The sequence below is a fragment of the Ochotona princeps genome, chromosome 7 (assembly GCF_030435755.1).
Source record: "Ochotona princeps isolate mOchPri1 chromosome 7, mOchPri1.hap1, whole genome shotgun sequence".
Classification (NCBI taxonomy): domain Eukaryota; kingdom Metazoa; phylum Chordata; class Mammalia; order Lagomorpha; family Ochotonidae; genus Ochotona; species Ochotona princeps.
In genome coordinates, this window is record NC_080838.1 from 7790544 (window position 1) to 7817332 (window position 26789).

The following is a 26789-nucleotide window of genomic DNA, read 5'->3' on the forward strand; positions in this document are numbered from 1 at the left end:
AAATGTATACTCACTATCACAGACTTGGTCATCTGACTTATCAAGGGAAAAGACTTTAATCACATTTGTAAAATGACATTTTTAACTGATTACAAATCAGATTCTGTCCTAAAAACTGGTACCAGGTGACCCATAGTATCCTTCTTTGTACCTTCATTCTTATGAGTTCCAAGTATTTTCGGTGAAATTTTTGATCTGTCCAAATTGGCTATACCTTAGATTTTATGGTCTTCCTTTCATTACCTTTTTAAGAGAAAAGTATTCTTATAAACTTAGATTTAGTTAACATTGATTAGAGTTAAGAGCTGTTTCACCTACATTCTAAAGTAGTGATATGTGTGGTGAGTTTAACTCTTGCAGAGAGCAGGGAAACTAGATCTGTTATGTTTTAAACACAAAGTTCTTAGAGTTCTTATGTGCAGCCAATTTCCGCAGTCAAATCCTCTTTTACCTTAAGGCAGAGGCGATGAAATATTAGGAGGTCCTTACATTCCAACAGGGTAGGAATGGGAATGGGGGTTGGGTTCAGGGGGAACAGGAAAGGAAACATCTGCCATGGTGGCAGGATGGGGGCTGCCAGGGCAGGAAAAGGGGGCAAGGTGGAGGAGGACCAGGGAGAGCCAGGTAAGAAGGGAAGGGAAGAGAAAGGGGGAAGGAGAAAGGAGGGGCGGAGATTATCTGAGCCACCGGGAGGTGGGGGAGGACTGGGGGGAGGGGCCACGAGAGAATGAGCAGTGGATTCTCAGGTAAGATGCCAGGAGGTTACATCTGATTGGTGGATAACCAGAACAGCGGGAATTTCACAAGCAGTGGGAAGGGGAATCAGGAAGCTGCACCAGGTCCAAGATGGGATGTTGGAATCACTTCTCATATGATCCCTGAGAGGTTAATGGCTTCATCCAAATGTGAGCTGATATGTGAACCTGGGTTTCCTGACTCCAGGGTCACTGAGCTTTCCATTCTAAAAAAGGTCTTGTTACCTTTTCAAATATGTTTAGCTTATTCCCTGTCCTAAACAGGTATAGACATTGTGTCTATGTTTATTATTATTATTATTATTATGTGCTTCTGTAGCAAAGCTATTTACAATATCATTATTCTATATGTTTTTATTATCATTTAATGATTCTCCTGGCCATATCTTCATCACTTCCATCTACTCTGGGAAAGTGAGAGTGCGATGTGTAAGTAGACAGTTGAAAAGTTAGCAGGAAAAATGAAAAACCCATTGTAAATGTTCAAAGTACTTGAGGACATTAAAATTACTCAGTGTTCATGTTAGATGTGCCTCCCACCAGGGAAAGAATAATGCAGCCAAATATATAAAAAGAATTTCGATGGCCTTTATTTCAGGGAACCACAGTCATGGGCTTCCCTTCTGTGTGCAACAGAAAGACAGACGTAAAGGAGAGGGCTATAGAGGAAGAAGAGCCAGGAAGAGACGTGCAGGGGCCTTTAAACTCCCCTTTATGTGGAAGCCAAAGTGGGGGTTGCCTCGGCCCTTATTTGGTTGCAGGGGGAGATAAAGGTTTGTGCCCCTCTTTGGTACAAATGTGGTTTCACAGCCTGAGGGGCCCACCAGAATTCCACCCCCTTCTGGGTTGGGTTGGAAGCAAACTCCACCCTCCTCCAGTTACTGGGGTAACCATCAGTTCACAAGAATTATCTGTTACTGTGTAAGGATCAAGATAGAAAAGAGAGGTTTCATGATGATGAATGAAAGTGGAAAAAGAGGAAAAAAAAAAACACGGGAGGGGGGAAGCAACGATTATCAAAGGTTGTGGAGAAAGAGATCTATATGGCTGTGAGACCTCTGCCACACCAGGTGGCTCTGCTTCCCAGAGCACCTATTAGCAGTGACTTAAGGGGTGAAGGGTAAATCAAGTTAAAAGCCACTGAAATGGGCCCAGTGCAATGGCTCAATGGCTAAATTCTCACCTTGCAAGTGCTGGGATCTCATATGGGTGCCAGTTCATGTCCTGGCTGCTCCACTTCCCGTTCAGCTCCCTGCTTGTGGCCTAAAAAAGCAGCGGAGGGCGGCCCAAAGCCTTGGGACCCTGCACCCACATGGGAGACCTGGAAGAAGTTCCTGACTCTTAGCTTTAGATCAGCTCAACTCTGGCCTTTGCAGCCATTTGAGGAGTAAAAACAGCAGATGGAAGATCTTGCTGTGTCCATCTTTTTGTAAATTTGACCTGCCTTTCCAATAAAAATAAATAAATCTTCATTTTTAAAAAGCCAATGAATTTAAAGAATGTAAATCAAGCACTGAGTTACATTTTAAATATTACTTTTGTTTCAAAATTGATCCCTATTGAAGTAGCAAATTGATTTTCGAAGACAGTTAGTTTTTTGTTTTAGGGAGTTTTGGGGGCAATGTTTTTGATGTGGCTATGTGTGGGTGTCCTGGCATTCACAGGCAGTTTGGGCAGCAATGTATTTCTCTCCTCTCTGAGACTGTGGTTCATCAGTGTCTCTTCTGTCTAAGTGTGCACATAGGGGAGAACAATGGCACGGCAAGACAAGCTTGCTTCTGAATTCCTCTTAGTGCGTACGCAAGGGCTCAAGCTTTTTTTCTCCCTTTCCTCTTCTGTAACCCCTTCTTTTTTTCCCTTAGCACTCATGAATAGTGCACAGCAAAAATGCCCCGTGGAAGAGGTATGTTTGTGACAGTAATACCATGAAATCTCTTTAAAATGCTGTATCTGCTGATTTCCAGCTTCAGTGGTGATGTGATTATAGCACACTTGGGCAAGCTTCCGACTTGATGAAACCGTTCTTACCAATCAGATACACCATGGGGTAGCTCTAACCTCTCTGTCCTCTTTTCTTCCAGCAGACGAAATGTATCAGCTTGGTTGAGCTCTTCATAAAAATGTAACAGGTTGTCAAACCAGTTCATGATGGGAGCATAACGACATCTTCCAAGTCAAGACCCATGGGTTTGGGTTTGGCTGATAGATGTTTGCTTCGCCAACCCAGCATAGATTGAGCCATGATCACAGCTCTGATCCCATCCTGAATTCCCACCTCCCCCCCCCCCCCCCGCTCCCTCTCCCAGCTTTGACAGTATCCTTGTTAAGAGAGCACAAGTTAATCGAGATAAGATCCATGCTTCTCATCTTTTTAAATCAGAAGCTTTGGAAAAGTAGAGTATTGGAGAAAAAAATGAAAGAAACTGATTGAAATAGTTTTTTTGTGAAACAAGTTCCCCTTGTGCACGAATCTTTACAGTATCTAAAAATTCCCCACCACTTCCACACCATCCCCACTCCAGGGCTTTTTAGAATATAAAGATAATGTTCTGTATCATATAAAAATTAAAACCTAAAAAGTTTTCAATTTGAGATTTGAGAGAAAATTCAGTGCTTTTTTATGCAACACCATCTACTTATAAAAATACTTATAAAATGGTTTGAACACCTTTTACATTTAATATTTCTATCTTTAATAAAACAAATGCAAAGTTGTAGAAAAGTTAGAAAATGGTTGAAAACATCTAGTTTTTTTTTTTTACAAACTTCACAAACCTATATTCATATAAACTAGATATTTGTGATTTTTTTATACTATGGCATCATGTTTATGCCCCTATCATGCAGTTTATATTTAATAACTGTCTTCTCTCTATTTGTTCCTCAGATTATTTTCAGAATAACATAATGCTGTTTGGGGAGTTTTTGAAATCCGTATATTTTATCTGATTCAAAGATATGATTATAATTAATTTTATGAAATATAAAAAGATCATGATGATTTCTTTACTTAGAGATGTTAAATTCATGTATTTTATATGATGTCACGTATAAGCTAACTTTCTCCCATTGTGTGCTCTGTAAAATGTAAACCTTTATTGCCAGTTTCATCTTATATTAGTTTATTCTTTCTCTTGTAGCTTCTCGGACTTCTATTCATGGTGAACTTCATCGAGACAGAAGGTATTATTATATATTTAACAGTATGCATATGTTCTGCTAGCACTATAATTGAAATAAAATGTGTCCTCATTAGCAAGTTAAATATTTTTTATTAGTTAACAATGTATTACTGTGTTTGCTGCACCTTTTCATCTCTTGGATTAATCTCTAAATTTGAATGACTGATTTTGAATGAGAGAAGTAACACAATGCTGGAAATCTTATTCTGATTTTAATTATTTATTGAAGCCACTTAATATATTTTTTTAAGACTTATTTAAAAAACAGAGTGACACAAAGAGAAGAAGAGACAGCGAAAGAGAGGGATCTTCCATCCTCTGGTTTACTTCCAAATACCTTACAACAACTGAGGTCGGACAGGGATAGAGCCAGGAAACTTAATGAATATCTATATAAATAAAGGAGCAAGTAGTTTGATGAGAGAGGAAGAAATACCTGTGGACAGATGGCAGGATGAACAGAAGAGTGGATATATAAATAGAAGGGTGAAAGAGTAGATAGGTGTATAAATAATTGAATAGAATTTTCTAAGTCATGGCAACTGCTCTCAGATGTCTAACAATGTAATGCACGGCAGTAAAAAATAAGAACTTTAGAGTCATAAGTGAATTCAAATCCTCACTTAATTTCTCCAATAACCTTGAGGAAGCTATTAATGGTGTTGATCATACTAGATCACAAGGTGTCATAAGGGTAAGTGCATATATCATGTTAAACATTTAGTAACCAGTAAATGGGGCCCGGCGGCGTAGCCTAGTGGCTAAAGTCCTCGCCTTGAACGCACCGGTATCCCATATGGGCCCCAGTTCTAATCCCAGCAGCTCCACTTCCCATCCAGCTTCCTGCTGATGGCCTGGGAAAGCAGTCGAGGATGGCCCAAAGCCTTGGGACTCTGCACCCGCGTGGGAGACCTGGAAGAAGTTCCTGGCTCCTGGCTCCGGATAGGCACAGAACTGGCCATTGCAGTCACTTGGGGAGTGAATCATCGGATGGAAGATCTTCCTTTCTATTTCTCCTCCTCTCTGTATATCTGACTTTGTAATAAAAGTAAAATAAATCTTAAAAAAAATTTTTAATAACCAGTTACATAACTCGTATATTTAGTCAGACAAAAGCTGTATGCAAACAGTTTTAGGGGTTACAATTAAAATTTAATCAATGATCAGGTTCTTTTTCACAAGGTGCATGAGAATCCTGCATAAAAACAGTTTTGATAATAATACCTTTAAAAATTTGTTTTCCATAGAATGCTGTTAGGTGAGAAAACTGAGTCTGAGAAGTTGTTCTATCCAAGGTCACACATTCGGTGTTTGAAAATCAGGGTGAAGTTGACAAGGATAAGGGACAGCATTTGGTACAGTGGTTAAAACTGCCCCTGCAAGGCCCACGTGTCATGGCAGAGTACCTGGATGTGAGTCTCAGCTCTGCTTCTGATTCCAGCTTTTTGCTGATTTGCACCCAGGAGGCTGCATGTGATAGCCCAGAGAGTTAGGTTCCTGCCATCCAATGTGGAAGTTCTGGAATTGAGTTCCCAGGCGCTTGGAAAGTAAACCAGCTGATGAGTGCACTCTCTCTCTCTCTCTCCCCGCCTCTTCCGCTTTCACCATCCCTCCTTCTCTCCCTCTTTTTCCCTCCCTTCCTCCTTTTGTCCCCCCCCATCAAAATGGTTGAATTCTTATGTTTATGTTTTTGTTTAAATGCAAAAATATAAACATAAGAATACAGAGTCAGGTTGAGAAAAGGTTGAAAGAGTCGTTCCTAAATGAATACAGCCTCTTCGTGCTGAAGATTAGTCATCAAATCAGATGCATAACCGAACAGGGACACAGAGTCACATAACCAGATCTAAAACTGAACACACGGGACCAGAATTGTGGCGTAGCAGGTAAAGTAGCCACTTGGGTGTTGGCACCTCATATGAGTGCAGGTTCGAATCCCAGCTGCTCCATATCAAATCCAGGTCCCTGCTAATGTTCCGAGAAAGCAGCAGAGGATAGCCTAAGGTCTTGGGCACTTCACCTACATGGAGGATCTGGAGGAAGCTTCTGGCTCCTGGCTTTTGGGGCAATTTGGGAAGTGAACCAATGGATGAAAGATCTTTTTATCTCTCTCCCTGTCTCTTTCTGTGTGTTGATCCTTCTCTGTAACTCTGCCTTTCAAATAAAAATAAATAAATTTGCAAAAATAAACTATAAAAATAAAAATGAGTGTATAATAAATTCAAAATGCTTATTTTTGAATTGGAAAAGAGGTGTAGTGAAGAGGAAGAACATGTTCTTGTTATGTGGTATTTTTCATTCCAGAGTACATAATTTATGATGATGGAAAACCAAACAATTCCATCTGGTGCATTTTCTACATTATGCTTTGTACTATAAGCAAAAGAGCAACACAACTCTAAAATGAAGAGGTGATATGGTCCTTACTTAGTCTGGTCAGCCGAGACAGAGTCAAGTGTGCCTGAAGGGCATTTCCAACTTTCGGAGGTCAAAGTTGAGGAAGTTGGTTACTGTACTGTGTCATGCTTTGAAGCCTGTCTGGATTTTTCTGTTAGAGACACCCAGGCCAGGCATGCCATTCCAGTGACTGATAGCTCCCAGAACCGTTGGATGATGTTAATTTTCATGAACCTTTAAATGTTTGTGGATAGATGCTGATTTGTTGCCAACCTACCAGTCTCACTGACGCTTCTGTCCAACAGGCGCCCAGAGATCACCATTGTGGCTGCTGAGCCGCTGAGGCCGACCTCGTGGTTCCCTGGAGCACCACACTCAGGATTGGGATTTCCTGCATCTTCCACAGCAGGCCCTTGGAGGCCAAATGAGCTGCTTCCTTCCGAGGTAGATACGTGTCACATTCCCACTTTGCGTTGCATTTTGCAAGTGAAATTAAAAGATGAGAACAATGAGACTGAGGTAGATGTCTAAAATCTCCATTCTTTTATTTTGCAGCTTCCTCCATCTTACGAACAAGTCATAAAAGAAATCAACCAAGTTCAAGTTAATACCACAAATAATAATAATGCTGCTGCTACTCCAAGGCACACTATTACTTCTGCAACTCAGACTGACTTCTCAGAAGAAATAGACAACAACAATCTGCCTCAAAGTAATTCAAGTAATTTGTCCTCCTTAACTCTGCCCTGGTTCTGGGGAGGTAACCAGTAGGTTCCGAGCCTTTATGATAGTTTGCAGTTTGGACGTAACTGATTGAACACTGCCTCCCAGTGAGGCTGACCTCTGTATACTGTGATTATTACCATAGATCATTCTTTTGAGCCGCAGCCCCAAAGCATCATCCTATCAATTCATGGTGGGTGTTAGTGCTGATGCCCTCCATTCCCACTGAGAGAGATGTTAAATTTAGCAACTTAAGCTTGACAGCATGCCATGGGTGATCCTTCTGTTGGGCTTATGAAACTACTCGATGAGTGGAGATTAACGTTGCTTTGGAAAAGCAAAGCATTTGAAACATTAGAATTTTAATAACCAGAAACAGTTAATGTGATAAGGCTAATGAGAATCAGTCATTTAACAGTTACTTCAAATACTGAATAGTGACTTAAATGAATAACTATAGATAACTTGAACACTCATGTAAGAAGCTGAGTATAAATATTTCCCCTTTTGCATTTGGAATCACATAATTAGGGAAAATTTACCTAATAATAATTAGGGAAATTTACCTCTTGGTGTTTTCTGTCAATGTTTTAACATGTATGTTTCTTAAAATAATATATATATTTTAAATTCTAACATTGCAACTTCTTTCTGTTCATTTTTGTCTTGTCAGCACTACAGGCACCTCTCAAGCCTCTTCAGCCTTCCCCAGCAGTCTCATCCAGTGATCTTCCTGCAAGTGTGGCACCTTTAATAGTCTTTGATATTTCTGAAGAACAGAATTGTCCAGAAAACTCCAGTGCTCCAAGATGTCCGGTGCCAAAACCAAGATCAAAAAGCAACCTCAGACCAGTAGCTAGAGATACTCACATTAAAGAACCAAGCCACCAGAGAATCGGTCCAACCACCGAAAGCTCATCCCCAGGCCGGCCCCAGTCCCTACTGGACAGTACCAACAGCTTAGACAGTCAGGCAGTGATGAACATTATGAACACAGAACAAACCCAAACTAGTATCATTTCAAAGATCAAAGCATTTGAGGATCAGAAGAGTTTAGAAGCCTTGGGACTTCCCAAGAAACCAGAAGTTGTTCCCCGCACACTGCCCCTGAAGCCTGCTGTTTGTCCAGGGAAACCCTCTGTGGCTCCCAAACCAGCTGCTAAAAGAGCTTCTGGAGAATGGGACTCTTGGGCTGAAAACAGACTCTGGGTGACATCCGGGGAAGGGCTCACCCCACACCCTGCACCACAGGAAGCAGGAAACATCCCAGGATCCAAACCTGAATTGCCAAAGAAACCAAATCCTGGCCTTAGAAGAAGTGTTCATCATGAGACTCCAGGAGGAGGGCCCATTGCTGAGGGCCCTGTCGGTGGGAAGAAAGTTCCTACTCCCGCTCCACGACCTCTGCTGCCGAAGAAACCAGTTTCCTCAGAAAACCCCATCCACCCATCAGCTCCCCTGAAACCGGTCACTGTTCCTCCCCAGCTCTCAGTGGCCTCACAAGCCAAAGCATTCAGGTCACTGGGAGAAGGATCCTCAGCCAGCCCTGCAGTGCCAGGTCTGCAAAGCAAGCCCTCAGGGGACATCGACCTCATCAGTTTTGATGATGATGTTTTACCCACCCCACCTGGGAACCTGGCAGAAGAGTCTGTGTGTTCAGAGATGGCTCTAGGTGAGTGAAAATCAAAGGGGACCAGGAGGGACCTAAACTCGTTATAGGGTGTCTTAAATGGCATGAGGCTGTTTTAGTTCCCTCTCCATATGGTACTGAGATTACTAATGGATGTGTTCATGGACACAGATGGGGAGCAGGGATGAACACAGTGTTGACAGATATAATCAGAGTCTGGTTCAGAGTCTGGTTGAAAAATCAAAGTTCAGGTTTGTTGAGCTGGTCAAACCAAGTAATTGCTTGCATTGGCTGCTTTGCAAGTCTAATTTTATTTTTCTAAGCCTAATTTTAGTTACGTAGAAGAAGTTTATATTTAGTTTATAATCTTACAGACTGAGTATGCATTAAATGAAGCCTAAACATTACAGAGTTATGTATGGTTGTCAATCCTATTGAAAGTCAAACAATAATTCATAAAAAATCGAGTATCCAATAATTCCTAACAGACGTGATCATTGGTGAGGGAGATAGGTTAGTTTCCTACACTCACCCACATAGGATATCAATCTATGCTCCTAGAGGCACAAATTACTCACCCTTCTACAAAGGACCTAGGTCGTAAAGTGCACTGCTTTAAGGTTTAGTAGGGATTTACTGGCCCATAACATAGTTAAGGTTTCCTTGGTCACAGAGTTTGTGGAAAGATCATGTTACCTGGGAACTAGCTACAAGGCGTCTTTTTAAAAAAATTTTTTAAAGATATTTTTAATTTTTACTTCTTTTTTAATTATTATCATCTTATGATACAGTTCCATAGGCCCTGAGATTTCCCTAACTCCCTCCCCAAGTTCTCTCCCTCCCCCAGTGAATTCCCCTATATTTTTACTGTAGTTCTTCATAAACAGTTGTATGTCCATCATTGTGGGCATGGACAATGGCAGAGAGTTCAGCATCATGTTGTCAAGATATATTGAAAAGTTTCATTGGCAGTCCATCTTTGTCTGGAAGTAGAGACACATACTACATTGTATCCTCACATCTGGATGTGACAGTCTCCATTACACAGCTACTGTACATCCCCTTAAATGAAAAGCCACAAAACAAAATCAAGAATCTTGAAGAAAATGATGCTGCTGTATGATCTATGAGTTGTCCTGTCCAGCAGGACAGTCAACGGGGTCGCAGTCACCTAGGAGAGAATGAAGGGACAAGAGACACGAAGAATGGACAGCAAGACAGTAGGTCTGATCAAGCTGTCAGTTTATTGATTTCAACTGAGGGTTTTTATATTCTTCAGTAACTAAGGCTCAGGGAAAGAGAAGCTGGGACGCAAGCCATGATCTCAAGACCAATTGTTCTTGAGCAGCCACCATATCAACAATAGTAACCAACATATCGACAATAGCATAGGTAATCAGTAACAAGATGTTGGTAAGTACAGCATCAATCACATTCTGAAACAGTTGCTAGGAACAATTGAAGCTAAGCGTGTGATTAGTTTCATAACTTCTTTCCCAAGCATCTAGCCAACCGGGGGTTTCCACTGTCCCATAAGTCTATATTCAAAATGGCTTCAGTGTGGCTATAGTGCACGGCTCCTGACAATGAGTCAGTGAAAAAATTTAATGAGAAAGTGTTTAGAAGAGGTGAAATTTAAAAAAAAATGAAAATCCTTGAGATACTTTCCACTGATCTTTGTTGGTGAGATATATCTCCTGTCAGCAACAAATAGATGGGTTTTGTTTTTGTAATCCAATCTACTAATCTGACGTTTCATTGATGAGTTTAAGCCATTTACATTCAGGGTTAGTACAAATAGATGGTAATTTGGTCCTGTCATTTTAGCCATGCATTGTTCATTGATTTAGTCTGCTGTTGTTATTTTACTGGGATGTTCTACACATTTGCCTTTGGTTTTGGTGGGCACTATTCCTTTTTGTTGAAAACATCTTTAAGTATCATTTGTAGAGCAGGTTTGAAAAAGGCAAATTCTTTTAACTTTTCTTTATTGTGGAAGAATTTTATTTCATTTTCAACGACAAAGTAAAGCTTTGCTGGGTACATTGTCCTGGGCTGACAGTTTTTTTCTTTTAGATTCTGGAACATGTCACTCCCTTCTCCTGGCATGTAGAGTTTCCTGTAAGAGGTCTACTGTGAGTTTAATTGGCATTCCCTTATATGTCAGTTGATTTTTTTCACATGCACGTTTAAGGATCTTTTCCTTATGTTCAGTTGAAGAGAACTTGATGATCATGTGTCGTGGTGAAGATTGCTTTTGGTCAACCCTGTTGGGAGTTGTGTTCCCCTCCTGATTGTTGCTTCCCAATTCTTTCTCTAGATTAGGGAGATTTGTCTTATTTCATTAAATACGTTTTTAAACCCAGCTTCTCTTTCTGCACCTTTTGGGACTCCCGTAACTCTTATATTTGGCAAATTAATGGAGTCTTTCAATTCTTTTTTTTTTTAATTATTTTTTTTATTTTATTGTATTGTTGTTGACAATGTTTACATAGTTAATTGCGGTTAAAGAACAACAACAAAAAAAGGTTCAGGGGGATAGGGAAGTGGGTAATACTATTATGTCCACATTGTTTCCATCATGTATCTGAGGTAAAGAGGGACATTGAGGGAGAAGCCCCACCCGGTTTCCGACCCACCCCAAGTCCCGGATGTGGGCCATGCTCTGAGATATTTGCTCAAGTGGTTTTAATAGTTCTCCAGTTATGAATCGCTGCCAGTTTCGCTCGATGAAGTCGTCCACTGATTGATATGGTCCATCATAAAGTCTCCATTTGTCCCATATTTCGCTGCCAACATATAGCTGAGATGAATGATTGACCTGTTCTGTCTTCTGTCTTTTCTTGGTTAGAGTTCTGAGTCCAGCAGTTCGATTAGGGAGATCTCCAAAGAAACCTTGAGGTATTCCCAGACCAGATTCTTGTATGTTCTAGCAAGCACAGGGCCCGGCACAGTCCATCACCCCGATCAGCTGGTGGTTGCAATTGCTGGGTTGGTTCTGTTTTCGGTCCCGAGTTGCACTGGAACCAATGGGTGTTGCAGTCCAGTCTGGTTCTGCCCAGCACATACTCGGCCCTTACATCAACCAGTGGGAGCTGCAGCCTAGTTGGGGTGACCCACAATAACCCCCATCAGGCCCACCCCCTACCCTGGTTTGCCAGTATGTGTAGCAGAAGACCAGTCTGTCCCCCATCCCATTTGGCTCTTGTACTTGTCAATGGGTATTAAAGCTTAGTTCCATCTAACCAACTCAACCATCCAGCCCTCACGGATGTTGTTGAGTGCCTTTCTGTCTAGCCACCCCAGCCCCCTTCTTAGTTTTCATGCCCTTCCGTGGGACTAGTGACCCAGGAAGGGGGAACCCACTTTTTCCCTCCCAGGTCTCTCTCAGTCCCGGTTTATGCACTCTTTAGGTGGTTCTGTGATTTGACTTGACAGAATTAGTCCCCAGTGCCAGCTTCTGCCAGCTGATGCTGCGGCCAAGCCCAAACATCCCTCACCCGCTCTAATTTATGCTTGCACCCACAGGAATAATCAGCCCAGCCTGGCTTTTCCCTGATCTAGTCCACATACAGCGCACAGATGTTGTAGCCTTGTTTAGTCTGGTCTGCCCCCATGCCAGCCCACGCTCTCCAGTGGGAGTAGCTGTCCGGCAAGGGGACCAGCCCCTTAATCCCCCAGCCAGCTCTGTCCCTCCCTTCCTGGATCTCTCGTATGCTGGTTGGGTGCTGCAGTCAAATCCAGTACAGGCAACCTCACCCTGGCATTCCATAATGTGTATTGGTTTTGTCGCAACCAAACCCGGCTCAACCCACACTCTGTTCTGGTGTTCGGATTTGCCAGTGGATGACATGAACTGATTCAGCCTGGTCTGCCCCTGACCCATGCCAAATGTAAGCCAGTGGGAAACTTTCCATGGCCTATTCTGGGCTGTTTCCTATCATGCTTCTTGCGCTTACCTGCAGGGACTATGTCCTGCCAGAGGAGTGTCTTTCAATTCTTGAATATTTTTTTTAGACCCAGCTCTGCTTCCAGTTTTTTTATTTCCTTCCTCTTGGTGACAGGAAATATCTTCCAATTTTGAGATTCTTTCTTCTGCTTGCTTCATTTTATTTTGAAGTCTCTCCACTATAATTTGCTCCACTGTATTCTTAATTTCTGACATATCAGCTTTCATTTGATTCATTTCCAGTGTAACATATTCCTTAAATCCTTGAACACCTGCTTTACGTGCTTCTTGGTTTTTTCTTTCTTTTTTTTTTATTATATTTTTGCCAATCTTTACATAATTAGGGTAAAAAGGCTCAAGGGCTACAGGAAAGTGGGTAAGACTATTTTTTTCCATATTGTTTCCTTCACGTGTGCTTCTCGTTGTTGATAAGAAGCTTTATAACAAGTGTCTTGAATTCTGTATCCCCCATTTTCTCATTGTTTTCCTCAATTAACTCTGAAGTTGGCAAAGGGTTTTGCTCCTTTGCAGGGTATTCTTCAGTAATACTCATTTTGCCTTTGTCTCTTCTTTTGCTCTTGGCCATTGTACTTCTGGTTATCAGATTCTTCTTGGGGCAGGTTTCTAGGCTGTGAATTGTATATACCCACAGGTCTACAGTTCAGTTTTACTTATTGCAGTTGGTACACAGCTCTTTGTTTGCAGTCCCTTGTGCCACTTCCTCCAGCGAGTTACAGGTCTGGGTTCTTATGTTAAACTTCCACCATGGTCTCCATAGCCCCATCTCCTAGCTCACCACTCTTGCCCTCCTGTGATTCCGTGCTGAGGCTGCACTGTTGTTGTACGACCTTTCTTCCACTTCCGATTCAAGCAGTTCCCAGGATTAGGGAGACACCAGGTGTCCTACATAGCTAGAGTGTTGGTGGTGCTGATCTTGCCTGAACCTGTTGGCCATTAAAGTCGATATTATTTTCCCTATGGGACCAGTGAGTTTGCTCCCAGCTTTGCGCATGTGCAGGTCACTGGTGTCCCTGCAGTGTTAAAGCCTTTTTCACATAGTACAAATGGCGCCTGATGTGTCACTACTAGATTTCTTAATCTGCTGGCTGTCAGGTCTGAGGGCTACCCAGACCTACCTTGGGTGGTAGTGAAGTTCCAGCTGCTGGGTTATCAGTCACGGCAGCACCACACCATTGTGTCCACTGTTTTCCTGTGTCTTTCAGTCTCCAGGTACCCCTCTGCTGTCACTCTGTCCTCTCCTATTTCCTGGAATGTGTCCTCTCTGCTTCACACTGGTTAATGTTTCTCTGTCTTTAAACATGCCTCACCCTATGCCACCATCTTTATTCTCTCCAGATTTCTTTTTATTGAAAAATCATATTTATAGAGAGAAGGAGTGACAGAGAGGAAGATCTTCCATCTGCTGGTTCACTCCCTAAGTGACCGCAACTGCCAGATCTGAAGCCAGGAGCCAGGAGCTTCTTCTTGGTCTCCCACTCAGGTTCTGTGTCCCAAGGCCTTGGGCCGTCATTGACTGCTTTCCCAAGCCACAAGCAGGGAGTTGAAAGAGAAGTGGGCAGCCAGGATATGAACCAACATCCATATGGGATCTTGGTACTTGCAAGGCAAGGATTTCAGCCGCTAGGCTACTGCACTGCCCCCCCTTTTTTATTTTTGATGTTTACATAGCCAAGAAGGATGCATGCCCATGTGAACCACCAACCAGAATGGGAGGAGTTGAGGAATAGGGGAAAGTGGGTGAGACCATTGTTTCCAATTTTCTTTTCCTTCTTTCTAATACTCGGGGAAGGGGGCAGAGAAGGGAAGAAGACACATTCAGCATCCCAATCACATCAGTACCCAGGGATGGGGGCAACCACCCCACATCAGTCCAGGGTCCTTTAGCTGGCAGGTGTCACCGCCTGTCTAGCCAGGCCCACCCCCAGCCCTGGTTGTCATGCACTGGTGGGAGCTGCAGCCCATCAGAGGAGTGCCCACAGTTTCTCTACTAAGCCTTCTCTCAGCCCTGTATCTTGCATTTTCTAGGTGTTTCTGCAGTCTAGCTTAACAGGGCTTGTCCCCATCCTGGTACTTGCCAGCTGATGCTTCAGCAAAGCCAACCAGCCTGCACTTACTCTGCCTTATGCCTGTACCAGTGATACGATAGGTTAGCCCAGCCTGGCTCTCCCCGTAACCCAACTCACATGCAGGCCAATGGGTGTTATAGCCCTGCCTAGCCTCGTATGTCCCCAGTCCCAGTTCTCAAACTCACCAACAGGAGCAGTGGCCCAGCAGGGAAGCCCCCACTACCCCACTACTGGGCTTACTTACCCTCCCAGCCTTATGTGTGCTGGTGGTTGCTGCGGCCCAATCTGGCATGGTCCACCTTACCTCAGCACTGATAGTGGGTGCTACAGCCTAGCCCAGCCTGGACTGTCCCAAGTCCCAGCCCTAATGTGAACTGGCTGGTGTTTGAGCCCAACCTAGCCTGGCCTGCTTCTCTCACATATGCCTGTTTCTCACATATGCCAGTGGGTACTGTGAAATTGCCCAGCCTAGCCCACCCCTAGACCTTAGCCACACACATGCCAGCAGGCACTCTAATCTGGCCAGATCTGTGTTGTTCCCATCCTTGGTTCTTTTTCTTTTCCTTTTCCTTTTTTTTAGATTTATTTATTTTTATTGGAAAGTCAGATATACAGAGAGTAGATACAAAGTAGAAAATTTTCTACCTGTTGGTTGACTCCCCAAGTGGCTGCAGTGGTCAGAGCTAAACCATCCGAAGCTAGGAGCCAGCTTCCGCTGGGTCTCCCACACAGGTGCAGAGTCTAAAGGCTTTGGGCCATGCTCAGCTGCTTTCCCAGGCCATAAGTAGGGAGCTGGATGGGAAGTGGAGCAGCCAGTGCACAAATTGGCACTCAAATGGAATTCAGCACATGTAAGGTGAGGACTTTAGCCACGAGGCCATCGTGGTGGGCCCCATTCTTGTTTCTTACGCTAACCTGTAGGAACTGTGCCCTGACAAAAGAGAACCCCAAGCTCCTATATAAGTTTATCTCTCAGTCACAGATCTTGTGCACACTGGTGGGTTCTTGGTCTAGCCTGATTTGGCCCGTTTCCTATTCTGGCAGGAACAATGGCCTTGCCCAATGTGCCCACACCTGTTCAAGCTCTTACTGTTGGGATCCACCCCTAGATCCAGTTCTCACGTGGTTCAGCGGGTACAAAGACCTAGCCCAGCCCTTTCTACAACCTCCCTGGCTCTCGAGCGCCACCAAGTGTTGTAACTTACCCACTCAAACGCACCTCAGACCTAGTCCACATCCATTCCAAGGTATACTGCGGTTATGTCCAGCCCAGTTCACCACCCCCATTCCTGCTCTTGCTCTCACCAATGGGAACCACAACCCAGCTGGGATGTTCCCTACTCACTGGTCAGCCTACTCCCACCGCAGATCTTAACACATGCTCTAACCTGGCCTGATAAAGCCTATCTTTGCCTTTGCCATTGGATGCTGGAGCCTGACATGGCCTGGCCCATCCGTAGTCCCTACTCTCACTGGTAAGTACTGCAGCCTAGGCTTGTTGAATCTGCCCCTAGCCCTGGCTTCCATGCATACCGGAAAGTGTGATGGCCTAGCCCAGGATGGCCTGAACTCCATCCTGGCTCCTGCACATGCCAGTGTGCTAAGGTTTAGCCCAACCTTGCTCAGTCCAGTGAATCATCGGACAGAAGATCTTCCTCTCTGTCTCTCCTTCTCTCTGTATATCTGACTTTACAATAAAAATAAATCTTTTACAAAAATTTTTAAAAAGTAAAAAAAAAATTTAAAAACCAAATTCAGCACACAGCACATGTGTATTTTAAATAGGGTGAATATTAAATATTTAATAAATATGCAGCTTTGTTACCAGCAATTACGTATAAGCCAATAAGACATACCTCTTGACCATACAAGGATTGGGGGGCATTATAGAGTTTACTGAGCTTCTACAATGTTCCTAATACTGTGCTGGATGAGTCAGCCATCCATATATTTTTTTTTTTTTTGCAACGATAAATGGTTCAATTCACCAGAAAGGCATGGTAACATGAATCTTAATCTACGAGCCAGTGTTATCAAAAAACATACAGTGGAAAACCTTATAGGGTGACATGTGGCCTAGTGGTTAAAATGCCGTCTAGGATGCCCGTGTCCTGCATTGAGTACTTAAGTTCTATCCATGGCTCCAGCTCCTGATCCCTGCTTCCCGCTGGTGTGACCTTGAGAGGGAACATCTAATGGATGGAGTAGCTGGGTTTCTGCTACCGCCTGGGAGACCTGGATTGAGTTCCCCAATGCTGACTGTGCTTTTTTCTCCACTCATTTTGTTCAGCAGTTACAGCAGCCCTCTTAGAGATCAGTGGCCTCAGTTTGTAGATGAGAAAATGAAGCTGAGCCAAGCCAGGATCCATACAATCTTTTAATTCTAAGTTTTTGTTGTTGTTTTGTTGTTATTTTTTGGTTTTGGGGTTTTTTGTTTTGTTTTGTTTTGTTTTGTTTGTTTTTTACTATATCATGTTTCTGCCCAACATTTTCATGAATCTTTAAACCAGACAGTGTTATAAATTTGTTTTGTTACTAATATGATTTTCTTGTTTAAACCTTTTTGGCAATACAAGAGAGAAGGTTAGGGGTGTGTAAATTGAATAGTAGCAAGCTCTAAGGCGTGGAAACAGTGTAAGCCAAAAAAATTACCATATCTAGAACCTGATGGATTTTATGAGAATGGCAGCCTGGTTAATAATTGCTAAGAATTTATTCTGCATCATCAGGCAAATAATTACAGAATAATCACAAGTCTTCAGAAAGGAAGGTCAACAGCATACACTCAACATGAATATAATCTCACTCTTCATACTCAGCCTTTTCTGTGTTTTTTAACCAGATCATCATATAACGTTTAATTATTTGGGCAGTCTTTTGACAGAATGTGTATAATTTTCTTGCCCTGTTTGACTTTAATCATTGCTGTTGACTGTCATAATGCTGAATGCTGAAGTTTATATTCTTTTTGACTGGCTCCTCCTCCCATCTTTGCCTCCTCCCTGTGTCACACAGTGGCTAGCTTTGGATTTGGACTATCCTAGGATTCCCCACAATTCCCACATGACCTTGCTCAGTCAGCCTCCCCAGTCCTCAGTTTCCTAGTCTGTAAGACATGGTAATAACACTCTTCATGGAGGACACAGCTAGGATAACTGAGATGATATGAGAAAGCCTTCTCATGTTGCCTAAAACATAGCAAGAAATCAATGAGTACTAGTTACTCATGTTTGGGGGGATGATATTTTAGTTTTAAAAACTATTTATTATTTGAGATAAAGTTTAAGAGTGCATCATTGCTGGGCCCGGCGGCATGGCCTAGCGGCTAAAGTCCTCGCCTTGAACGTGCCGGGATCCCATATGGGCACCGGTTCTGATCCCGGCAGCTCCACTTCCCATCCAGCTCTCTGCTTGTGGCCTGGGAAAGCAGTCGAGGACGGCCCAATGCATTGGGACACTGCACTCGCGTGCGAGACCCGGAAGAGGTTCCTGGTTCCCAGCATCGGATCAGCGCAGCACTGGCCCATTACGGCCCACTTGGGGAGTGAAACATCGGATGGAAGATCTTCCTCTCTGTCTCTCCTCCTCTCTGTATATCCGGCTTTCCAATAATAATAAACCTTTAAAAAAAAAAAACTATTTAAAAAAAAAAAGAGTGCATCATTGCTGTCTACCACTTCACTCCCCAAATGCCCACAGCAGCCAGGGCGAGGCCAGGCGCCAGTGTCAGGAACTCAGTCGAGTTCTCACTTATGAGCCGTGTCTCCACCACCTGAGCATTCACCTGTTATCTCCCAAGATGCACCTTAGCAGGAAGCTGGAAATGGAAGTGGGATGTAAGTTGAACTCAGTACTCCAATGTGTGATGCTCCTGTTAACGCCAAATCCCACTCCATAGATTGTGATCGTTTCTCTGCCATCACATGCGGTTACCTAGGTACCTAGTCCTGCTGGTCTTACCTTCTGAATAGTTCTGCCGGTCTCTTCAACCTGCATCTCCTTTCCAAGTCTGCTAGTGCTGCTCTGCACCCTCCTGCCCTGCCTCAACCCTAGGCCTTTTGTTCAAACTGATGTAGGGACCTCCCAAAGTAAACTCACTCAGACTCATCATCCAGCATGCTGTAACTACCTGAGAGGTTTCCAGACTGCAAACTGGCCCTTGATGCATCCCTGCTATTGTGTTCCAAAGATTTCAGGATCAGCTTAGAACTCCTTTACAAGTGGAGGGTTTTTGTGTAATGATTTGGGACTTGATTTTTGTTGTGGTGTTTCAGTTGCATTGTTCTTATAAATGAATATTTGTGGTCTCTTTGTGAAGCCCTGTTTAATCATCCAGACCTCAGCCAGAAACTGGGAGAGCCAGAAACAGAGGAGAAAGGAGAGAAGCTCACAGATACATCTTACAGTGTTCATGAAATGAAACTGCCATATTAGTCTCAAGAAGTAAAGATCAGAAAACACTGAATCTATGAAAACATTGTAATGATTAGAAAAATTATTAAGAGGAAACTCATAAAACAGGCAATTTAATATTGGATTCATTTCCTGGGTAGAATGCCTTCAAGGTTAACATAATAAAGCTGAGAAGTATTAGCAATTCCAATTCTAAAGATATTTAAAAATCATACTTACTTATCAAAAAAAAAAGGCAGGATGCTTGTGCTGTCAGATTAATGGTTTAGCAGCCAATTTCTGTTATTGATAGAATTGAAGGAAAAGAAATGACAGAAAAGCAAGCCAGGGATAGTGGGGAATTATGGTGACCAGAATATTATTGGGGTAGGTAACTGACAGAAAACTGCCTTCTCCTCCATGTTTTTCTCAACCAGTAATAAAGCCCATGTGGATATAGGTATAAAGGAACCTGCTTATTTAGCATCAGCTACAGAATAATTGGAGTGGGGTATGGAATTAGAAGGTAGATAAGGAACAGGGAAAGACAAGTAGAGAGAAGTGTCTTCAACTTTCCTTACATTTGGATAAGAGAGTCTTCTTGAGTTTTTTCTGTAGAAGCAAGAGCAGACAGCTTGTGACAGAATGAGGGCAGCAAACCTACCTCTTTCCAGAGCAATGGACTGTGAGAACCCAATGTGGCCTGGCATCTTTACCCTTGCAAATTTGGAAATAGCCTGTTAGTTCATGGAGGTACAGTTGGAAGTATAACCTGTAGAATCTCAAGGACTTACAAGTAGACTGCTTAAAAGAATTATGCTGCGACCATACAGTTAGAACTGTGGGAAAGTTAAAAAGCCATCAGTGCTGTTATCTCCTACTGAAGACCAACCCTCAAGAAATTATTAGGTATGAATGGAAATACAAAATGGTATTCATGGGGGTTTAACTAATTGTTTGTGGTCAAACACCTTCAGCGTGTTTGGAGAGATACAGTTGGTAGTGAAGAATGTCTCTATGAGGACACCAGCTGGCCGGAGAGGGTGAAAGGGCCTGAATTTCACTGTATCCCCACCCCCCCCTTTTTTTAAGATCTTTTTTTTTTAATTGGAAAGTCAGAAAGGAGGAGATACAGAAAAGAAGATCTTCCATCTGTTGATTCACTCCCCAAGTGGCTGCAGTGACTGAAGCCAAGAGCCAGGAGCCTCTTCCAGGTCTCCCATGTGGGTGCAGGGTCCCAAGGCTTTGGGCCGTCCTTGACTGATTTCTCAGGCCACAAGCAGGGAGCTGTGTGGGAAGCAGGACCGCTGAGATTAGAACCAGTGCCCATATGGGATCCCAATGCATGCAAGGCGAGGACTTTAGACTCTAGGCTATCGCGCCAGGCTCACTGTATGCCTTTTAATCCAGTTGGAACTTCAGACCATATGCATTTTTACTTATAATACTTTATTAAGGTAATTGACCAGAAACATAATTAGATGGAGAAAAAAATATGGGAGAGAGTCCCTTTATCACCCTTACCACAAAATGAGACAAGGCCTTAGCCTTCAGATGGAATAGAAATTTTAAAAACATCTCTTTTTATCTCGTGCTCTCTGTAACTCTGCCTTTGAAGTAAAAAGGGGAAAAAAATGTAAAGGTGAGGGAAGCGGTGGTGCTGTGGCATAGTAGGCCTCTCTGCATGTGGCGCTGTCATCCCACGTGGGTCCTAGCTGCTCCAGCTCTGATCAGGCTCACTGGTTATGGCCTGGGAAAGCAGTGGAGGATGGCTCAAGTCCTTGGTCTCCTGCACACATGTGGGAGACCCAGAGGAAACTCCTGGCTCCTGCCTTTGGATCAATCCGGCTCCAGCCATTATGACCATTTAGGTTATGAACCAGCAGACAGAAGATCTGTCTGTCTCTGCTTCTCTCTGTAACTCTGCCTTTCAAATAAAAATAAATATTTTTTTAAAAGATTTATTTATTTTTATTGCAAAGTCAGATATACAGAGAGGAGGAGAGACAGAGAGGAAGATTTTCCGTCCGATGATTCACTCCCCAAGTGAGCCGCAACAGGCCGGTGCGCGCCGATCCGAAGCCGGGAACCAGGAACCTTTTCCGGGTCTCCCACGCGGGTGCAGGGTCCCAATGCATTGGGCCGTCCTCCACTGCTTTCCCAGGCCACAAGCAGGGAGCTGGATGGGAAGTGGAGCTGCCGGGATTAGAACCGGCGCCGAAATGGGATCCCGGGGCGTTCAAGCGAGGACTTTAGCCACAAGGCCACGCCGACCGGGCCCAATAATTATATTTTAAATGTTTAAAATGTGAGTAGTGATTTTTATTTTTGAAATGTATTTGTTTTTATTTGCATGAGAGACAGAGAGATCTTCTTTCCACTGTTTAACTCTCCAAATTGCCACAGCATCCATAACTGGGCTTATCCGAAGCTGGCAACCTGGAGCTTCCTGCCGGTCTCTCACATGAATGCAGGGGTCCAACAACTTGGACCATCCCGCACTGCTTTCCCAGGCACATTAGCATAGCAAGTGGAGCACTCAGGAGTTGAACTGGCACCCATATGGGATGCCAGCGCCGCAGGTGGAAACATAACCTACTGTACCACAGTGCCAGTCCTGAAGAGTGATCTTATTTAAACAGTTATATCACTCAAGGTTACAACCAGAATTTAATTATTATGAACTAAAAATATTCAAATTTAATTGTTTTATGCATGAAATGTTCCTCTTTTACATTGAATGAAAAATTTACAAAATAGATTTAAAAGTATCTGCCATTATTTCCTTTTAAGTAATATCTTTAAAAGAATTTTTTCTAGTTATTTTATTGCCACTTTGTCTTTAAAAACAAACTATAAGATACTTTCCTCTTATTTTTGTGTGGCTTTAAAATAAATATAATTGTCGGGCCCGGCACTGTGGCCTAGCAGCTAAAGTCCTCACCTTGAACGCCCTGGGATCCCATATGGGCACCGGGTTCTAATCTCGGCAGCTCCACTTCCCATCCAGCTCCCTGCTTGTGGCCTGGGAAAGCAGTGGAGGACGGCCCAAGGCCTTGGGACCCTGCACCCGCGTGGGAGACCCGGAAGAGGTTCCTGGTTCCCGGCATCGGATTGGCGCAGCACCTGCCTGTTGCGGCTCACTTGGGGAGTGAATCATCGGACGGAAGATCTTGCTTTCTGTCTCTCCTGCTCTCTGTATATCTGACTTTATAATAAAATAAATAAATCTTTAAAAAATAAATAACTAAATTTAATTGTTTATTTGAAAGGCCAAGCTATAGAGAAAAGGAGTGTTAGGGAGAGAGAGAGAGAGAGAGTTTTTTTTTGAGATTTATTTAATTTTTATTGCAAAGTCAGATATACAGAGAGGAAGAGAGAAAGAGAGGAAGATCTTACATCTGTTGATTAACTTCCCAAGTGACCACAATGGCCACAGCTGCACCACTCCAAACCCAAGAGCCCCTCTTCCAGGTCTCCCATGCGGGTGCAGGGTCCCTAGGCTTTGGGCCATCCTCGACTGCTTTCCCAGGCCACAAGCAGGGAGCTGGATGGGAAGTAGAGCTGCCTGGGATTAGAACCAGGGCCCATATGGGATCCCGACACATTAAAAAGGTGAGGACTTTAGTCACGAGGCCACTGTGCTGGACCTGAAAGAGAGAATTTCATCCACTGGTTCATTCCCCAGATGTGAAGCTGGGCTGGTTCAAAGCCAGAAGCCAGTGGGTCTCCAGCATGGCTGCAGGTGTCCAAGCCCTTGAACCATCTGCACTGCCTTCCTGGACACATGAACAGAGAGCTGTGTTGGCATGCTTCTGTGGTACTGGCCCAAATGGCTTTTCGTTTTGATTTCTTTGACAGAGATGCTTCAGCCTAATTTTGTTTTTTTTTAAAGATTTGTTTTGTTTATTTGTTTGAAAGCAAAGAACAGAGAGAAGGAGAGACTGCAGTTGTATCTGCTGATTCCCTCTCCAAACAGTCACATCAGGGTTAGGCCAAACCAAAGTTGAGAGCATGGAGCTTCTGCCAGGCTTCCCTGCGGTAGTTGGATCCCAGAGAGCTGGCCATCCTCAGCTGCTTTTCACTTGCCAGTGACAAAGAACTGGATCAGAATTAGAACAGCTGGGACTTGAATTATAGCTCATATGGGATGGCAGCATCCTCTTTTCCCCATATGCCACCATGCCAATCCCTGTTTTGTTTGTTTGTTTTTAGTAAAACTATTTTATTGGGGGTCAGTGTAGTGCTGTATGCGAGATGATGGCATCCTATATTTTGCTGACGCCAGTCTAGACGTCCTACTTGCAGTCCAGATCTTCCAATCCACTCTCTGCTAACATGCCTCAGAGTCCATGTTACACAGAGAGGTCTTCCATCTGCTGGTTCACTCTCCAAATGGCCTCAGTGGCCAGAACTGGAACTTCTTTCAGGCTTCCCACGTGGTGCAGTTACATTAACAGGGAGGTGGATTGAAGGAGAGCACTGGAACTCGAATCAGTGCCCACACTGGATGCCATCACTGCAAGCAGTGGCTTTCCCTCGTATCGTACAGCACTGGCCATTAGCGGACAGAGCCATGAAGTAGTAGGTTATGCCTCAGGCTGTGGTACTGGCATCCCATGTAGCAATCAGTTTGAGTCTTCGCTGCTTCGCTTCTGATCCAGATCCCTGTTAATACATCTGTGTAACTCTGCCTCTCAGAAAAATAAATAAATCTTTAAGAAAACTCAGTTTCCACCTGCAAGGGGGGGGGGGGTCTCAGGTTCATGATCCCCGGGGGCAGGGAATCTGGTAGGGCTTGGGTTGCCAGACCTGCTCAAGTCTCTTGACTCTGCTCTGAGCCTGTGAGGTGGGTGCTGGGTTCATGAGCCCCTGGGGTGGGGGATCTGGTGGGACTCAGGTCTCCTGGCCCGGGTCTGTTGGTCCACCTGCGAAGTGGGTGCTGGATTTGTGAGCCCTGAAGGCGGGGACTCTGGCAGGGCTCGGATCACCTGGCCTGGGCCCCTATGCCCACCTGTGAGATGGATACCAGGTTCATGAGCTCCGGGGTGGGGGATCCAGTAGGTTGCCAGGCTTGGACCCTTTGGGACCTCTGGCAAGCATGCATGCCAGATTCGTGAGCCCCAGGGTTCAGGGATCCAACAGGGCTTAGGGTCAGCTGGCCCAGAACCAAGAATGTGACCTCCTCAGTGAAAAAGGTGGAGCAAAGGACACAGACCCTGACACATGTGGAGAATATGACAGCCCATTTGATACCATAGCAGAAGAAGAGAGCACCCCAGCCAAATGATGAGAGCAAAAAGCTGCTTTAATGGAACCTTGAGATTAACCCTATCAGCCAGTGGACATTGGGAGGGCTGCATCATCCTTGGATCAGCGTAATTGACAGCATTTCCGAGCTATCCAAACCACTTGGGCAGAACCCTCGTAACATGCACACACCGAGACCTGGGTGGATATTGGGTGGAGACTCCCCATCCCTGGGTACTGGGACATTTGGGAAGCTGGATGTGGCTTCCCCTTTTATCTCTCCCCTTCCCCCAGAAACAACAAGAAAAAATAACAAATTTGGAAACAATGATTTCACCCATTTATCCCTAACCCTTGATCATTTACATCTTGATCAATCTATGTAATTACCATGAAAAAGAAAAAGAATAATCAGTTTCCAAAAGTGAGAGTACTGGATAAAAGGTTATAGTCTTCAGACATTTTAATCAGCACCAAAATGATCCAACCTCCTGTATGGCTGTGGCTGGAAATTCCAATCATGGAATGCCATCCATGCTTCATGTTGTCCTCTTACATTTATGTGGAAAAACACCCTTCCTGTGCAAAGACATGAAAAGTGAACTTCATGTGACTGTCACTAGAGAGAATGTGCCCACCATTTTCAACATGACAAACAGGCCTCTGGCTCCACTGTCTCAGTTGAAGCGAGGCTTTGGTCCATCATGCACTCCTCTGGATCACAGCCTGGGCGCCGCACAGACAGAGGCAGATGCCAAGCTCGCCCACTCCGTGAGCACAGCTACAGTAGATCATAGACCAGGCCTGCCACACAGCCTACAGCCAGGGAACACCAAGACTTCCTTGCCTCATTGCATGAGCAAGATTTCCCCCCCAGAGGCATGTGGAGTAGGATAATTATGCATGATCTGAGTGTCAATTATTAAAGAGCAGCTAATGATGTTAAAAATACCAGGAGAAAAAGACAGAGAGAAAGAGTGGGTATCCGGGATACTTAGAATACTTTGTGTATAAGTGAAACCTGTAATACTTTAATTAAGAAAAAACTGATTGAACCATCCAACATAATAGGTGAAGTGTGCCACACTGCCTGTGGGATTTGGGGTCAAATTTCCTATGGCCAGCCCTCCAACAACAAGTACATTTGGAAGCCCCACGCTCCTCACCCCTCGCCTCATGCCCCTTTGAGTTACTGACTGGCGTTTCTCTGCTGCCTGCCCATGTCCTCACTGCTGGAATGTGAAAAGAGGATGTGTAGGTGGTACACTGACCCAGAGTTTAATTTGAGTTTGGAAACAATTTAAGTCATCCCGTGCTTAAGATTGTCCTCCTTCTCCACACCCACCCAAAAAAAACCTCATTAACTGAAAGGCTGTGCTGGTCACCAGCAGGCTCTAAGTACCACAAACAGCTGAACAGAACAGAAACACCATGGAAAGGCAGAACGCAGTGAACAACTATTCATTGAAACCTTTCTTAAATATTTGGTTCTTTTCCCAGCACAAAACAGAACCTTGAGAGAGTGCTGACAGCTTGGGACATAATAGCCACATTTAGGGGGTGGGTGTGGGAGGTGAACAGCAAGGGGGGGACAAGCTCCTGTCTGTAACAGCAGGGAAAGAAATGATGCTGAATGTCACTGGGTCTTAGCTAGGCGGGGAGGCAGGGAAGGGGCCACTGGTAGCACGGAAAGCGAGATGGACAAAAGAGAAGCATACTCAAGGAAATCATGTATTTTTATGCTTAAATAGGATTACATGAGGTGTTCAAATTCTTTTATTTTTGCTGACATTACACCAAAGGGCTGACCTGTTTTGACAATGAGCTTTAATTCCAATGCAACTATTCCGTTTTCCCCACTGGCAGTGCTGCTGACTAAATACCAAATGTACATTATTTAAGTTGAAAGAACTATTGCAATGCAGAAAGTCCAAGGGTTACAAAGAGCCGAACAGTTCCTTCTCAGTAATGGAGTCTTTCCCCGTCTGTACTCTGCTGCATGCCTGCCTCCCTCTGCCCGCACCTGGTGTTCCTCGGCTTGCTCTGGCCTTCATCAGTCATGCTTCTCACCTTCTAACCTGCTGCCTCTTCTGTGTGTTGTCTGCACCTCCCTGCAGGAATATTTGCTCCAAAAAGACAGTTATTTGTTCATGATATATTCCTGGCTCCTAGAATAGTGTTAATGTGAACCAAGCACCCAGTCAGTATTAGACAAAAGCAGAAAAGCAGATTACAAAGAAATTGATTATTCTGGTTTGCTTCTCAAAATGTCTAATACCTGTAATATAGAAAAATGTGAAAGACAAAGACAAACCTATCATTCCATCCGCTAATCAATCCCACAAATAGTGGCATTAGATGGGCTGGGTCAGGTTGGAGGCAGGAATTCCATCTAGCTCTCCCACGCGGGTAACAGAGGCCCAA

The 26789-nt window shown here is 43.9% G+C and overlaps 1 protein-coding gene across 14 annotated transcripts in view; it reads left to right on the forward strand.

Moving 5' to 3' along the window:
* Positions 1 to 26789, forward strand: part of SH3D19 (SH3 domain containing 19) — a 218617-nt gene that overhangs the window by 139882 nt on the left and 51946 nt on the right. For 6 of the 14 annotated variants that reach the window (XM_058666768.1, XM_058666767.1, XM_058666776.1 and 3 more), the window contains exons 4-7: positions 3896 to 3938; positions 6640 to 6778; positions 6890 to 7055; positions 7731 to 8729. In XM_058666768.1, coding sequence (XP_058522751.1) covers positions 3896 to 3938; positions 6640 to 6778; positions 6890 to 7055; positions 7731 to 8729 — 1347 coding nt within the window. Of the gene's footprint in view, positions 1 to 2617; positions 2659 to 3895; positions 3939 to 6639; positions 6779 to 6889; positions 7056 to 7730; positions 8730 to 26789 lie in introns of all 14 variants that reach the window. The other 8 variants (XM_058666770.1, XM_058666771.1, XM_058666773.1 and 5 more) reach the window with 3 other exon arrangements.